Raw genomic sequence first — 18108 nt, 5'->3', positions numbered from 1 at the left:
GAATGTGTGTGTGTGTGTGTGTGTGTGCGTGCGTGTGTGCCTGTGTAACTTCTGCCCCACCTGCTGATAATTACCTCTGCACCTCTCCCACTGTTTACCTGTTCCTGTTCAGTTTTGACGTGCTGTTTTTAATCACTTTTTAGCTGTTGGTTAGCCCTTTTTGTGTGTGTGTTTGTGTGACTACTGTCTCAACCTTTTTGCGAAACTGCTTTCTGAAGCTGAGTTTAACTGTTTGTTGGACGGAGATTGTTTTCAAACAATGCCCTTGTTTTGACTGAGCTCGTTAAGATAATCACTCTCAGGCTGGTTGTCCTGCAGATGTGTGTGCGTGGGTTATTGACCGGTGTGTGTGTAAATGACAGTTGCACCTGTTAAACTCTTCCCTTGAAAAGCGGCTTTTTCGCTGTCGGTTTCTTCCGAACAACTTGCGATTGTGTCAAAACCGTAGCTGCTATCAAAAAACCGATTACACTGTGAGATGCGGACAAGTCTGGGCCAGATGTACGTGTGTTTTATGTCCAGATATTCTTTAGAAAAATGACAAAATGGTCGACTTAAAAAGACTCTGCCACTCAGAGAACAGGAGTTTGTATTGTATGCAGTGAGATTTGGGTTCGGCGAACCTCCTGAACTAAATCCTCTGGTGAGAGAACCGTACCTCGTATCAGAGTGTACTATAGATCATCGGACTCCCGAGAACTTCCTGAGTCCGACCATCATCTCGTTTTATTCCTGACACAACAACTTTTCGTTTTATGGCGATCTAAAGACAGGAGGCATTTCTGCTTTGCTCACAAAACAGCTCTGAATTTTAACATGGGACTTAATGGGAGAACAGGAGGGCGCTGGCTGCACAAAACGTCTCACTATTTAAATTCAGTAAGTCTCTCGGCTTTTTCGAGGACATCACACGAAAGAGGACAAGTTTGTCTACAAACTGATCCCAAAATTATGCGTGTAGAGTGTAATTTGTGGCCGTAGCGACGAGAAAAAGAGAAGATTTCCAGATCGTTTTTAGACTCTGTGCCACTCTAGCACGCACTCTAGCACGAACATTCCGCGCAATACACACCCATTATAATCTCAAAATTTCCCGCCAAACGATCACTGTCATTGAACAGTGACTGATCAAAAACTATAGGACCAATCAAAATGTGGATGAACACACCAATAGACCAGACTTGGGTCTACATTTTAAAGTTGAAATGAAGTCTCTCGGTGAATGTATGCCTGAGCTACAGATGTTTGAAAAACTCCAATTTCAATCTTGTTTTTTTCGCCCGTCCCATTCATTTCTTATGGGAAATTTATCGCAGTTTTTCGCGTCTTACGACGCGAAAAACTGCGATAAATTTGAGAAAAGTAATAGCACACCGATCCCGAACAATACACACGTTTTGATATATAATTTGCGAGGGTTTTCTCAAAGCTGCGGGGCGAGTTTGAGGACGAAAACTTGGAGGAAGATGAAAAATAACTAGAAAATTCCCCCTGGGAAATTTTGAAAGGGACACGGGGTGCGTTCGAGCCGACAAAATTATCTACGTTTTAAAGTTTGAATGAAGTCTCTAGGAGAAACTATGGCGAAGCAGCGGACAATTGAAAAAGGCTGCAATTTGAGGAAATTTCCCCATTCATTTCTTATGGGAAATTTATCGCAGTTGTTTGCGTCTTACGTCGGCCTTCGATGGTCATAGCTCGAAAACCGTAAGAGATATCAAAATGTGCCGAGGGTCATTTTGAGCCGACAAAATTATCTACGTTTTAAAGTTTGAATGAAGTCTCTAGGAGAAACTATGGCGAAGCAGCGGACAATTGAAAAAGGCTGCAATGTGAGAAAACTGCAGATATCAGAGGTAGTCAGTCCCTGATTAATGAATTGCTCTCAGCTGTGTTTCTGTGGCTTTCTCCTTGTCTGTCTCTGTTGATCACCTCAGCTGTCTGTGTCTGCTTCTCTCCTCTGCTTCATGTCTCTGTTAACATGAATTAATGAACTGAATCAATAAACATGAATGGAGCTAATGCTAACGGAGCTAACAGAGCTAACACTAACGGAGCGAACAGCTAACGGTGCGAATAGAGCTAACGGCGCTAACGCTAACAGAGCTAACTGTGCTAACAGAGCTAACAGAGCTAACAGCGATAACAAGGGGGCGGGGGGATGGGGTTTTCATTATGCATTTGTCTGTGTGTATGTGTTTATGTATCTGTCATTGTGTGTGACTGCGTATGTGTGTGTCTTCGTCTGTTTGTGTGTGTGTGTCTGCTTGAACTACACAAGCAGCCCAACCAGCTCCTACATGGAGATGTGTCTGGTATATGTGTGTCTGAATGTGTGTGTGTGTGTGTGTGTGTGTGTGTGTGTGTGTTTGTGTGCGTGTGTAACTTCTGCCCCACCTGCTGATAATTACCTCTGCACCTCTCCCACTGTTTACCTGTTCCTGTTCAGTTTTGACGTGCTGTTTTTAATCACTTTTTAGCTTTTGGTTAGCCCTTTTGGTGTGTGCATTTGTGTGACTCCTGTCTCAACCTCTTTGGCAAAGAGCTTTCTAAAGCTGAGTTTAACTGCTTGTTGGACAGAGATTGTTTTCAAACAATGCCCTTGTTTTGACTGAGCTCGTTAAGATAATCATTCTCAGGCTTGTTGTCCTGCAGATGTGTGTGCGTGGGTTATTGACCGGTGTGTGTGTAAATGACAGTTGCACCTGTTAAACTCTTCCCTTGAAAAGCGGCTTTTTCGCTGTCGGTTTCTTCCGAACAACTTGCGATTGTGTCAAAACCGTAGCTGCTATCAAAAAACCGATTACACTGTGAGATGCGGACAAGTCTGGGCCAGATGTACGTGTGTTTTATGTCCAGATATTCTTTAGAAAAATGACAAAATGGTCGACTTAAAAAGACTCTGCGACTCAGAGAACAGGAGTTTGTATTGTATGCAGTGAGATTTGGGTTCGGCGAACCTCCTGAACTAAATCCTCTGGTGAGAGAACCGTACCTCGTATCAGAGTGTACTATAGATCATCGGACTCCCGAGAACTTCCTGAGTCCGACCATCTCCTCGTTTTATTCCTGACACAACAACTTTTCGTTTTATGGCGATCTAAAGACAGGAGGCATTTCTGCTTTGCTCACAAAACAGCTCTGAATTTTAACATGGGACTTAATGGGAGAACAGGAGGGCGCTGGCTGCACAAAACGTCTCACTATTTAAATTCAGTAAGTCTCTCAGCTTTTTCGAGGACATCACACGAAAGAGGACAAGTTTGTCTACAAACTGATCCCAAAATTATGCGTGTAGAGTGTAATTTGTGGCCGTAGCGACGAGAAAAAGAGAAGATTTTCAGATCGTTTTTAGACTCTGTGCCACTCTAGCACGCACTCTAGCGCGAACATTCCGCGCAATACACACCCATTATAATCTCAAAATTTCCCGCCAAACGATCACTGTCATTGAACAGTGACTGATCAAAAACTATAGGACCAATCAAAATGTGGATGAACACACCAATAGACCAGACTTGGGTCTACATTTTAAAGTTGAAATGAAGTCTCTCGGTGAATGTATGCCTGAGCTACAGATGTTTGAAAAACTCCAATTTCAATCTTGTTTTTTTCGCCGGTCCCATTCATTTCTTATGGGAAATTTATCGCAGTTTTTCGCGTCTTACGACGCGAAAAACTGCGATAAATTTGAGAAAAGTAATAGCACACCGATCCCGAACAATACGCACGTTTTGATATATAATTTGCGAGGGTTTTCTCAAAGCTGCGGGGCGAGTTTAGGGACGAAAATTTGGAGGATGATGAAAAATAATAACTAGAAAATTCCCCCTGGGAAATTTTGAAAGGGACACGGGGTGTGTTGGAGCCGACAAAATTATCTACGTTTTAAAGTTTGAATGAAGTCTCTAGGACAAAGTATGGCCGAGCAGCGGACAATTGAAAAAGGCTGAAATTTGAGGAAATTTCCCCATTCATTTCTTATGGGAAATTTATCGCAGTTGTTTGTGTCTTACGTCGGCCTTCGATGGTCATAGCTCGAAAACCGTAAGAGATATCAAAATGTGCCGAGGGTCATTTGGAGCCGACAAAATTATCTACGTTTTAAAGTAGAAAATTCCCCCTGGGAAATTTTGAAAGGGACACGGGGTGCGTTCGAGCCGACAAAATTATCTACGTTTTAAAGTTTGAATGAAGTCTCTAGGAGAAACTATGGCGAAGCAGCGGACAATTGAAAAAGGCTGCAATGTGAGAAAACGGCAGATATCAGAGGTAGTCAGTCCCTGATTAATGAATTGCTCTCAGCTGTGTTTCTGTGGCTTTCTCCTTGTCTGTCTCTGTTGATCACCTCAGCTGTCTGTGTCTGCTTCTCTCCTCTGCTTCATGTCTCTGTTAACATGAATTAATGAACTGAATCAATAAACATGAATGGAGCTAATGCTAACGGAGCTAACAGAGCTAACACTAATGGAGCGAACATCTAACAGTGCGAATAGAGCTATCGGCGCTAACGCAACCAGAGCTAACTGTGCTAACAGAGCTAATAGAGCTAGCGGCGTTAACAAGGGGGCGGGGGGATGGGGTTTTCATTATGCATTTGTCTGTGTGTGTGTGTTTATGTATCTGTCGTTGTGTGTGACTGCGTATGTGTGTGTCTTCGTCTGTTTCTGTGGCTTTCTCCTTGTCTGTCTCTGTTGATCACCTCAGCTGTCTGTGTCTGCTTCTGTCCTCTGCTTCATGTCTCTGTTAACATGAATTAATGAACTGAATCAATAAGCATGAATGGAGTTAATGCTAACAGAGCTAACAGAGCTAACACTAACGGAGCTAACACGAACGGAGCTAACACTAACGGAGCTAACAGCTAACGGCGCGAATAGAGCTAACGGCGCTAACGCTAACAGAGCTAACTGTGCTAACAGAGCTAACAGAGCTAACGGCGTTAACAAGGGGCGGGGGGATGGGGTTTTCATTATGCATTTGTCTGTGTGTGTGTGTTTATGTATCTGTCATTGTGTGTGACTGCGTATGTGTGTGTCTTCGTCTGTTTGTGTGTGTGTGTCTGCTTGAACTACACAAGCAGCCAAACCAGCTCCAACATGGAGATGTGTATAGTATATATGTGTCTGAATGTGTGTGTGTGTGTGTGTGTGTGTGCCTGTGTAACTTCTGCATTTGTGTGACTACTGTCTCAACCTCTTTGGCAAAGAGCTTTGTGAAGCTGAGTTTAACTGCTTGTTGAACGGAGATTGTTTTCAAACAATGCCCTTGTTTTGACTGAGCTCGTTAAGATAATCACTCTCAGGCTTGTTGTCCTGCAGATGTGTGTGCGTGGGTTCTTGACCGGTGTGTGTGTAAATGACAGTTGCAACTGTTAAACTCTTCCCTTGAAAAGCGTCTTTTTCGCTGTCGGTTTCTTCCGAACAACTTGCGATTGTGTCAAAACCGTAGCTGCTATCAAAAAACCGATTACATTGTGAGATGCGGACAAGTCTGGGCCAGATGTACGTGTGTTTTATGTCCAGATATTCTTTAGAAAAATGACAAAATGGTCGACTTAAAAAGACTCTGCGACTCAGAGAACAGGAGTTTGTATTGTATGCAGTGAGATTTGGGTTCGGCGAACCTCCTGAACTAAATCCTCTGGTGAGAGAACCGTACCTCGTATCAGAGTGTACTATAGATCATCGGACTCCCGAGAACTTCCTGAGTCCGAATATCATCTCGTTTTATTCCTGAAACAACAACTTTTCGTTTTATGGCGATGTAAAGACAGGAGGCATTTATGCTTTTCTCACAAAACAGCTCTGAATTTTTACATTGGAGTCAATGGGAGAGCTAGAGGGAGGTGGCTACACAAAAAGCCTCACTATTTAAATTCAGTAAGTCTCTCGGCTTTTTCGAGGACATCACATGAAAGAGGACAAGTTTGTCTACAAAAGATCCCAAAATTATGTGTCTCCTATTCACCGTTTGTATTTTACGGCAATTTTAGAAACACATTTCAGGCGATTTTTCACCGGCTGTCTCACTCTAACTTATGACATCACCCACTGTAGAGGGAGAGATTCTGAGCATTTTTGTGAGAAACTTGATGGTCTTCAGATGGTCATAGCTCGAAAACCGTAAGAGATATCAAAAAATGTGCCGGTATTAATTTTGAGCTGACAAATTTATCTACGTTTTAAACTTTGAATGAAGTCTCTAGGACAAAGTATGGCCGAGCTGCGGACAATTGAAAAAGGCTGAAATTTGAGGAAATTTCCCCATTCATTTCTTATGGGAAAGTCTTCGCAGTTGTTCGCGTCTTACGTCGGCCTTCGATGGTCATAGTTCGAAAACCGTAAGAGATATCAAAATGTGCCGAGGGTCATTTGGAGCCGACAAAATTATCTACGTTTTAAAGTTCAAATGAAGTCTCTCGGTGAATGTATGCCTGAGCTACAGACGTTTGAAAAACTCCAATTTCCATCTTTTTTTTTTCGCCCGTCCCATTCATTCTTATGGGAAATTTATCGCAGTTTTTCGCGTCTTACGACGCGAAAAACTGCGATAAATTTGAGAAAAGTAATAGCACACCGATCCTGATCAAACCGCACGTTTTGATATATAATTTGCAAGGGTTTTCTCAAAGCTGCGGGGCGAGTTCAGGGACAAAAATTTGGAGGATGATGAAAAATAATAATAATAAGAAGAAACGCGCGGGATAGTAATAAGTGACTCGGGGCTACGCCCCGAGTCACTGGCTCCTGCAGCTATTTCATAGCTGTAGGAGCCAGTGACTCGGGACGTTGCCCCGTGTCCCTAATAAGAAGAAACGCGCGGGATAGTAATAAGTGACTCGGGGCTACGCCCCGAGTCACTGGCTCCTGCAGCTATTTCATAGCTGTAGGAGCCAGTGACTCGGGACGTTGCCCCGTGTCCCTAATAAGAAGAAGAAGAAGAAGAAGAAGAAGAAACGCGCGGGATAGTAATAAGTGACTCGGGGCTACGCCCCGAGTCACTGGCTCCTGCAGCTATGAAATAGCTGTAGGAGCCAGTGACTCGGGACGTTGCCCCGTGTCCCTAACTAGAAAATTCCCCCTGGGAAATTTTGAAAGGGACACGGGGTGTGTTCGAGCCGACAAAATTATCTACGTTTTAAAGTTTGAATGAAGTCTCTAGGAGAAACTATGGCGAAGCAGCGGACAATTGAAAAAGGCTGCAATGTGAGAAAACGGCAGATATCAGAGGCAGTCAGTCCCTGATTAATGAATTGCTCTCAGCTGTGTTTCTGTGGCTTTCTCCTTGTCTGTCTCTGTTGATCACCTCAGCTGTCTGTGTCTGCTTCTCTCCTCTGCTTCATGTCTCTGTTAACATGAATTAATGAACTGAATCAATAAACATGAATGGAGCTAATGCTAACGGAGCTAACAGAGCTAACACTAACGGAGCTAACAGCTAGCGGTGCGAATAGAGCTAACGGCGCTAATGCTAACAGAGCTAACTGTGCTAACAGAGCTAATAACGGCGTTAACAAGGGGGCGGGGGGATGGGGTTTTCATTATGCATTTGTCTGTGTGTGTGTGTTTATGTATCTGTCATTGTGTGTGACTGCGTATGTGTGTGTCTTCGTCTGTTTGTGTGTGTGTGTCTGCTTGAACTACACAAGCAGCCCAACCTGCTCCTACATGGAGATGTGTCTGGTATATGTGTGTCTGAATGTGTGTGTGTGTGTGTGTTTGTTTGTGTGCGTGTGTAACTTCGGCCCCACCTGCTGATAATTACCTCTCTACCTCTCCCACTTTTTACCTGTTCCTGTTCAGTTTTGACGTGCTTGTTTTTAATCACTTTTTAGCTGTTGGTTAGCCCTGCTTGTGTGTGTGTTTGTGTGACTACTTTCTCAACCTTTTTGGCAAAGCGCTTGGTGAAGCTGAGTTTAACTGTTTGTTGGATGGAGATTGTTTTCAAACAATGCCCTTGTTTTGACTGAGCTCGTTAAGATAATCATTCTCAGGCTTGTTGTCCTGCAGATGTGTGTGCGTGGGTTATTGACCGGTGTGTGTGTAAATGACAGTTGCACCTGTTAACTGAAAAGCGGCTTTTTCGCTGTCGGTTTCTTCCGAACAACTTGCGATTGTGTCAAAACCGTAGCTGCTATCAAAAAACCGATTACACTGTGAGATGCGGACAAGTCTGGGCCAGATGTACGTGTGTTTTATGTCCAGATATTCTTTAGAAAAATGACAAAATGGTCGACTTAAAAAGACTCTGCGACTCAGAGAACAGGAGTTTGTATTGTATGCAGTGAGATTTGGGTTCGGCGAACCTCCTGAACTAAATCCTCTGGTGAGAGAACCGTACCTCGTATCAGAGTGTACTATAGATCATCGGACTCCCGAGAACTTCCTGAGTCCGAATATCATCTCGTTTTATTCCTGAGACAACAACTTTTCGTTTTATGGCGATGTAAAGACAGGAGGCATTTATGCTTTTCTCACAAAACAGCTCTGAATTTTTACATTGGAGTCAATGGGAGAGCTAGAGGGAGGTGGCTACACAAAAAGCCTCACTATTTAAATTCAGTAAGTCTCTCGGCTTTTTCGAGGACATCACATGAAAGAGGACAAGTTTGTCTACAAAAGATCCCAAAATTATGTGTCTCCTATTCACCGTTTGTATTTTACGGCAATTTTAGAAACACATTTCAGGCGATTTTTCACCGGCTGTCTCACTCTAACTTATGACATCACCCACTGTAGAGGGAGAGATTCTGAGCATTTTTGTGAGAAACTTGATGGTCTTCAGATGGTCATAGCTCGAAAACCGTAAGAGATATCAAAAAATGTGCCGGTATTAATTTTGAGCTGACAAATTTATCTACGTTTTAAACTTTGAATGAAGTCTCTAGGACAAAGTATGGCCGAGCTGCGGACAATTGAAAAAGGCTGAAATTTGAGGAAATTTCCCCATTCATTTCTTATGGGAAAGTCTTCGCAGTTGTTCGCGTCTTACGTCGGCCTTCGATGGTCATAGTTCGAAAACCGTAAGAGATATCAAAATGTGCCGAGGGTCATTTGGAGCCGACAAAATTATCTACGTTTTAAAGTTCAAATGAAGTCTCTCGGTGAATGTATGCCTGAGCTACAGACGTTTGAAAAACTCAAATTTCCATCTTTTTTTTTTCGCCCGTCCCATTCATTCTTATGGGAAATTTATCGCAGTTTTTCGCGTCTTACGACGCGAAAAACTGCGATAAATTTGAGAAAAGTAATAGCACACCGATCCTGATCAAACCGCACGTTTTGATATATAATTTGCAAGGGTTTTCTCAAAGCTGCGGGGCGAGTTCAGGGACAAAAATTTGGAGGATGATGAAAAATAATAATAACTAGAAAATTCCCTCTGGGAAATTTTGAAAGGGACACGGGGTGTGTTCGAGCCGACAAAATTATCTACGTTTTAAAGTTTGAATGAAGTCTCTAGGACAAAGTATGGCCGAGCAGCGGACAATTGAAAAAGGCTGAAATTTGAGGAAATTTCCCCATTCATTTCTTATGGGAAATTTATCGCAGTTGTTCGCGTCTTACGTCGGCCTTCGATGGTCATAGCTCGAAAACCGTAAGAGATATCAAAATGTGCCGAGGGTCATTTTGAGCCGACAAAATTATCTACGTTTTAAAGTTTGAATGAAGTCTCTAGGAGAAACTATGGCGAAGCAGTGGACAATTGAAAAAGGCTGCAAATTGAGAAAACGGCAGATATCAGAGGTAGTCAGTCCCTGATTAATGAATTGCTCTCAGCTGTGTTTCTGTGGCTTTCTCCTTGTCTGTCTCTGTTGATCACCTCAGCTGTCTGTGTCTGCTTCTCTCCTCTGCTTCATGTCTCTGTTAACATGAATTAATGAACTGAATCAATAAACATGAATGGAGCTAATGCTAACGGAGCTAACAGAGCTAACACTAACTGAGCTAACAGCTAAAGGTGCGAATATAGCTAACGGCGCTAGCGCTAACAGAGCTAACTGTGCTAACAGAGCTAACAGAGCTAACGGCGTTAACAAGGGGGCGGGGGGATGGGGTTTTCATTATGCATTTGTCTGTGTGTGTGTGTTTATGTATCTGTCGTTGTGTGTGACTGCGTATGTGTGTGTCTTCGTCTGTTTGTGTGTGTGTGTCTGCTTGAACTACACAAGCAGCCCAACCAGCTCCTACATGGAGATGTGTCTGGTATATGTGTGTCTGAATGTGTGTGTGTGTGTGTGTTTGTTTGTGTGCGTGTGTAACTTCTGCCCCACCTGCTGATAATTACCTCTCTACCTCTCCCACTTTTTACCTGTTCCTGTTCAGTTTTGACGTGCTTGTTTTTAATCACTTTTTAGCTGTTGGTTAGCCCTGCTTGTGTGTGTGTTTGTGTGACTACTGTCTCAACCTTTTTGGCAAAGCGCTTGGTGAAGCTGAGTTTAACTGTTTGTTGGATGGAGATTGTTTTCAAACAATGCCCTTGTTTTGACTGAGCTCGTTAAGATAATCATTCTCAGGCTTGTTGTCCTGCAGATGTGTGTGCGTGGGTTATTGACCGGTGTGTGTGTAAATGACAGTTGCACCTGTTAAACTCTTCCCTTGAAAAGCGGCTTTTTCGCTGTCGGTTTCTTCCGAACAACTTGCGATTGTGTCAAAACCGTAGCTGCTATCAAAAAACCGATTACACTGTGAGATGCGGACAAGTCTGGGCCAGATGTACGTGTGTTTTATGTCCAGATATTCTTTAGAAAAATGACAAAATGGTCGACTTAAAAAGACTCTGCGACTCAGAGAACAGGAGTTTGTATTGTATGCAGTGAGATTTGGGTTCGGCGAACCTCCTGAACTAAATCCTCTGGTGAGAGAACCGTACCTCGTATCAGAGTGTACTATAGATCATCGGACTCCCGAGAACTTCCTGAGTCCGGCCATCTCCTCGTTTTATTCCTGACACAACAACTTTTTGTTTTATGGCGATCTAAAGACAGGAGGCATTTCTGCTTTGCTCACAAAACAGCTCTGAATTTTAACATGGGACTTAATGGGAGAACAGGAGGGCGCTGGCTGCACAAAACGTCTCACTATTTAAATTCAGTAAGTCTCTCGGCTTTTTCGAGGACATCACACGAAAGAGGACAAGTTTGTCTACAAAATGAGCCCAAAATTATGCGTGTAGAGTGTAATTTGTGGCCGTAGCGACGAGAAAAAGAGAAGATTTTCAGATCGTTTTTAGACTCTGTGCCACTCTAGCACGCACTCTAGCACGAACATTCCGCGCAATACACACCCATTATAATCTCAAAATTTCCCGCCAAACGATCACTGTCATTGAACAGTGACTGATCAAAAACTATAGGACCAATCAAAATGTGGATGAACACACCAATAGACCAGACTTGGGTCTACATTTTAAAGTTGAAATGAAGTCTCTCGGTGAATGTATGCCTGAGCTACAGATGTTTGAAAAACTCCAATTTCAATCTTGTTTTTTTCGCCCGTCCCATTCATTTCTTATGGGAAATTTATCGCAGTTTTTCGCGTCGTAATACGCACATTTTGATATATAATTTGCGAGGGTTTTCTCAAAGCTGCGGGGCGAGTTAAGGGACGAAAACTTGGAGGAAGATGAAAAATAATAAGAAGAAGAAGAAGAAGAAGAAACGCGCGGGATAGTAATAAGTGACTCGGGACGTTGCCCCGTGTCCCTAATAAGAAGAAACACGCGGGATAGTAATAAGTGACTCGGGGCTACGCCCCGAGTCACTAACTAGAAAATTCCCCCTGGGAAATTTTGAAAGGGACACGGGGTGTGTTTGAGCCGACAAAATTATCTACGTTTTAAAGTTTGAATGAAGTCTCTAGGAGAAACTATGGCGAAGCAGCGGACAATTGAAAAAGGCTGCAAATTGAGAAAACGGCAGATATCAGAGGTAGTCAGTCCCTGATTAATGAATTGCTCTCAGCTGTGTTTCTGTGGCTTTCTCCTTGTCTGTCTCTGTTGATCACCTCAGCTGTCTGTGTCTGCTCTGGTATGTTAGATCATGCAGCATGAAAAAGCTTCAGTCACATGTTTGTTGGATGTGATTCATTCAGTCACACTTTGACAACATGGTATAACAGAGTTATCTCTTTGTTTAGGAGTCAGCTGTGAAGACCTCAGTCCAGTCAACAATGAAGAGTCCAGTTTAGAAGACAGCACTGTTACTCTGTCCTACAAATACTCCAAACAAGCAACTGGTAGTGATGAGTTTTACTGGTATCGACAATATCCAGGAAAACCACCAGAGTTCCTCATCTTTCACGTGGGAACACAACGTGCAAAAAACTCCAGACTGACTGTGAAAGTGAGTGAGGATCAAACCCAAATGGATCTGCAGATCTCCTCTGCTGCAGTGACTGACTCTGCTCTGTACTACTGTGCTGTGAGGCCCACAGTGACAGCAAACCCACAGTCTCTGTACAAAAACACAAGCTGACACACTGACGAGCTGCTGGAAGCCTTTTTTCCACACTGTTCCACTCAACTTTTTACCTCCACTAGAGGGCCACATTATCAAGCAGGCGCTGCACAACTTCTGCACTGTGTTCAACCATCTGTCAATAATAACTGCTGCTGTGAAGACAACCATTCTCACTCTGAATGCTGAACATCAGCTACTTTCTCCTCTTCATTTCAGCCTCATTGTACACATGGAACATTGGCTGTGGATTATTCTTGCTGCTCTTTGCTTTGGTGAGAAATAAAACACATCATGTTTCCTTTGAAAACTCTTCAACATATTTCTGAGCTGCACATTCACACATTTTAATGTTCATTGTAGAAAAAGCAGAACAGATTGTTTCTGTCAGCACTTGTTACCTTGTAGAAATAACTCAAATGGTTCAATCTGATCATGGTCAGTGAACGTCACAACTATTCTACATGTCTGTGTGTCTGACTCTGACCAGGTAACTTTAATCAATCATCTTCATTGATTCATGTCTTCCTCTGCATGTTCTCTTCTTCCTCAGAGTGTAAAGGAGAAGACAGAGTGATCCAGCCAACAGCAGATGTCATTGCGACTGAAGGAGGCACAGTTTCACTGGACTGTACATTTGAGACCAGTGACCCAGGTCCAACTTTGTTCTGGTACAAACAGGATGGAAACAACAGCCCCAAATTCATACTGAGTCGCGTTAAACGGGATCAAGGGAACACACCAGACGAGTCCAAGGAGAGATTTTCTTCCACAGTGAATTCCTCCTTAAAATCAGTTCCTCTGAAGATCCAGAAGCTTCAGCTGTCTGACTCTGCTGTGTACTACTGTGCTCTGCAGCCCACAGTGACAGGAAACAGCAAAACTCTGCACAAAAACCTCTGCAGCAAACACAACACAATACTCCACAACGTCCACTAGAGGGAGTCACACACTGCTCAACTTCAATGAGATGTGATGGTTGATGATATGATGAATGATGAATAAAAGCCTAATGGCTTCACCTTTAATGCCGAAGACAGTCGTCCATCCGACCGTTACATTCTCATCAACACCATAACTCCAGAACACCTTCAGGGATTTTCTTCACATTTGGCACAAACGTCCACTTGGACTCAAGGATGAACTTATTCCAATTTGGTGGTGGAAGGTCAAAGGTCAAAGTCACCATGACCTCACAGAAAATATTACTGCCCATTTCATTACTACAAATGTCTCAGAGGATGAAATGATGAAGTGTTGTTTATACCAAAAAGGTCAAAGGTCAACTTCACTGTGACATCATCATGTTCCACAAAAACACTTTTCTGGACATGATTCAACACCGTAACTCAGGAACAGAAGGGGAGATTGAGACCATATTTTCACATTTGGTCAGACATTGAAATGGTGATACTAATCTTGGCTGTCCACCTTAAAACTGTGCTGATCGTACTAGAAACAGAGATCATATTTCTCTCATATCAGCCTCTCTGCACTGGCTCCCTGAAAAATCCAGAACAGAATTTAAAATCAAAATTCAAAAAGCTTGAAATGTTCAAACACCATCTGATCTAAAAGAGCTCATCGCACCCTCCGACCCCACTACAACACCGTGTCCCAGAATGCAGGCTGACTTATGGTTCCAAAAGGGTTCAAAAACAGCACGAGAGCCAGAGCCTTCAGCTGTCAAGCTCCTCTCCTGTGGAACCATCTTCCAGTCTTGGTCCACGAGGCAGACACCCTCTCTGTGTTGAAGAGTCGGCTTAAAACTTTCCTCTTTGACAAAGGTTACAGTTAGGCCTGGCTCAGGCTTGCTTTGGACCGGCCTCTAGTTGTGCTGCTGTAGGCTTTGACTGCTGGGGGGCTTTCTATGGGTGCACTGAGCTCCTCTCTCCTCCTCTCTCTCCCTCAATCAGTCCACATTCATGACCCATCAATACATGTTTAAAACTTAGCTTCTTCCCTTGAGTCTTTGTGCATTCTCATCTCACAGGTTAACATGGATCATAGCTGCATGTGTGTTATGCATCATGCTTGAGCTGACTATCGTTGTCCTGCTTGACTGCAACTGTTATTATTATTACTCATTTTGCAAGTGTAATGACATATATATTATTGTTATTACGTAAATATAAATGTCTTTATATTAAATTTATACATATTTGAAAGTATATCATTATATATTTATTATATTTTTTAACTTGAAAACACAAACTTGTTTTTGAATCTGCATGGTCTTTGGAGGTCAGTGAACGCTGCAGATCACACTGAGCACAACAGAATAACAAATAACAAAATATCAAATAACAAACAAAATAACAATAACAAAAAAACAGTGAACAGATGATACATAGAACAACGTCAGTAACTTCATGAGTCACAAACTGCAGGAACAACAAACTTGTCCAAGCCTGATTCATTGTAACAAAAAAAAACAGGGTTAGGGTTAGGGTCAGACTGGATCTTTCAGTCTCAGTCCACGAGGCAGACACTCTCTCTGTGTTGAAGAGTCAGCTTAAAACTTTCCTCTTTGATAAAGCTGACAGTTAGGGCTGGCTCAGGCTTGCCTTGGACCATCCCCTGTTAATGCTGCTATAGGCTTTGATCACAAGACAACCACATGAGTCACAAACTGCAGCAACAACAAGCGTGTCCAAGCCGTGTTCAGCACTTTCAGAGTCCTCTGGAAACACTTCTGCTGTCATTTTGTGGATCTGCAGCATGTTTTCTAAATGCTGCAAATGTGTTTCAAATCAATGATGTTTTCTTGATTTGAATGAGTTTTCTGAGGTTGCAGCACGTTGAGCTCTCTCAGCCACCGTACTTCTTCCCTGATGGAAATGATGTGATTTAGTGAATAACAGCACCACAGCAGTGACAAACACACCATTTGTCAGAGTTGTGAGAGGAAGGAGGGAGGGATTCAGGGAGGAGCAAAACTGGGACTCAACAACAGAAGAGACACAAACTTTCACAGTGGTGTTTCATACAAAACACAGACAGATTCTCTTTATCTTTAAGATGCTGTCAGTCAACTTCAGTCTGTTTGTCACTTTGTTTCTGCTCACAATAAGAGGTAGGTGACATGATTAACATTAAAAGAGCTTCACTCATTCAAACCTTCACATCATAAAGTTACAGACTTATTTTTTCCTTTAGGTGTAAGCTGTGAAGACCTCAGTCCAGTCAACAATGAAGAGTCCAGTTTAGAAGACAGCACTGTTACTCTGTCCTACAAATACTCCAAACAAGCAACTGCTCAGGATTATTTCTTCTGGTATCGACAATATCCAGGAAAACCACCAGAGTTCCTCATATCTCACTCGGCAACAGGAAAAGTATCTAATCCAGTCTCCAGACTGACTGTGAAAGTGAGTGAGGATCAAACCCAAATGGATCTGCAGATCTCCTCTGCTGCAGTGACTGACTCTGCTGTGTACTACTGTGCTGTGAGGCCCACAGTGACAGGAAACAGCAAAACTCTGCACAAAAACCTCTCAAACCCAACACAATACTCCACAACGTCCACTAGAGGGAGTCACACACCATGAAGCCTTTTCGGTCTGAGCCAGCGTCACTGCACTGATGACAAATCCAACAAGGAAAAAAGAAGCAATACAGATTAGAGACAGAGCTACTGTGAACAGAGGAACAATTTATTGGTTGAGCTGAACTGACAAAATAACATCAAGAGGTGACTGGCCCCGCCCACTGAGCTTAAACTCAACCAATCACATGATTTCTTACTCATTTTCCTGCAGTGGAAGAACATTGCTGCTCTGCTGTCTGTTGGACTTTGACCACTCCAAAGACATGTTGCTTCACCTCTTTTTCCTCTTCTGTCACTTTATAGGTGAGTGTTACAACAGAACAGCAGCTGAAGTTTGCTTTCACCTGCTGCATTAACCACATACACACAACCTGTATTTCACAACGTTTCTCATTTCTTTGCTGGGACACAATGCACCTCACCTTTTCATCATCTTGGAACAATGAATGTTCATGGAACTGTAGCGTTTGTCTTTTGCTGTCAGTGTCCATACAATCACACTGTACACTTGACATTTTCCACTGTCTTCTCCTCTCAGCCTCATGAACAATGTTCGTCTAATGGCTTCATTTTCTCTACTTTTTCCAGGACCAACAGCTGGAGACAAAATCTCTCCTGAACGAGATGAAGTCAGTGGAAGAGAAGGAGAATCTGTCACACTCACATGTCGATATGAGACAACTTACACCAATATTTACCTTTACTGGTACAGACATCATTCTGACCTTCAGGCGCCTCAGTTTATACTCTGGAAAGGTGCGAAAGGATACACATCGAAATATATTCCTGATGATCGATATGACAGTCGAACATCAACAGACTCAACTGAACTGACCATAAGAAAGCTAACCCTGGCAGACACAGCTCTCTACTACTGTGTTCTGGAAACACAGTGATACAAAGTGTAGAAGAGGCTGCACAAAAAGCTGAACACACATATCTGACGACTCTTCAAAGAGGAGGGAAGTGGGATTCAAACCACAGCTTCAAATCAGATGGATTCTGCTAATTCCTGTTTGATCAGAGTCACTGTGGTTACAGCTGCTCATCAAACACTGTGGGAGGATTCACATGAGCAGCAAATCAATGACAAACCAGCTGGATGATGCTTTAAACTCAAGAAACTGTGACAACAAAAAGCAAATGAAGACAGAAATAACTGGGGATCAACACACTGAGACATCAAGTCTGGATTTACTCACAATTTGTATTTTCAAGCGTTAAACATCCAGCCCACAACGTCCACTAGAGGGAGTCACACACTGTTCAACTTCAATGGGATGTGATGGTCGTGTCGATTCTTGCCAGTGGTGATAAAAACAACACAAAATGAAGCACTAAAGTTAAAACACACAGGGCCAGACTGACTAAGAAAATGTCTTTGCACAAATGTGCTGCTGTTTTCACTGAGTTTGCAGTCGTAATCTGTGTTTATTCAGCACCTCAGTTACTAAGACAGAAACTCATTATGCAGTCAGGTCCTGGACTGAGCCTCAGACAACCCTCCAATTATGACAAAATTTCCGACAAATGTCTCAGAGGATAAAATGATGAAGATTTGACAGTTTATATCCAAAAGGTCAAAGGTCAACTTCACTGCAGCACAACAACGTTCTGCAAAAAAAAACTATTTTCTGACCATTACTCAACACCGTAACTCAGGAACAGAAGGGGAGATTGTGACCATATTTCACATTTGGTCAGATACTGAAATGGTGACACTCATCTTGGCTGTCCACCTTTAAACTGTGCTCATTGTATCGGTGATGGCAGTTGTGGATCTTTGAAGGGAGCTGGATCTTCTGACCCTGTTTGATGAACCCAAACCATTAACCTGTCTCTCAGACACCATCCCAACTAGGCTGTTCAAAGACGTTTTTGTCTTCTTTGGCACTTCTTTATTTGATATGATCAACCTGTTGTTGTCAACAGGCTACGGACCACAGTCCTTTAAAGTAGCTTTAATTGCAAATGGCCTCCTAATAACATGAGACAAAGGACTTGTCTTGTTCCAGCTTCGTTCTGCATTCCACACCACTGACCATCACATCTTATTACAGAGACTGGGACACTCGATTCCAGTTTGTACATGTTAGCC

At 42.8% G+C, this 18108-nt stretch overlaps 1 gene segment (V, D, J or C); it reads left to right on the top strand.

The window, feature by feature from the left end:
• The first annotated feature begins 12150 nt into the window (after positions 1-12150).
• On the top strand, positions 12151-13399 carry LOC121615598. The segment is given in 2 exon segments: positions 12151-12735; positions 13014-13399. Coding segments are annotated over 2 exon segments (429 nt in total).
• The last annotated feature ends 4709 nt before the right edge of the window (positions 13400-18108 follow it).

The sequence above is a fragment of the Chelmon rostratus genome, chromosome 12 (assembly GCF_017976325.1).
Source record: "Chelmon rostratus isolate fCheRos1 chromosome 12, fCheRos1.pri, whole genome shotgun sequence".
Taxonomy (NCBI): Eukaryota; Metazoa; Chordata; class Actinopteri; order Chaetodontiformes; family Chaetodontidae; genus Chelmon; species Chelmon rostratus.
The sequence above is the reverse complement of the archived record's forward strand: the minus strand, read 5'-3'. Positions and strand labels throughout refer to the sequence as shown.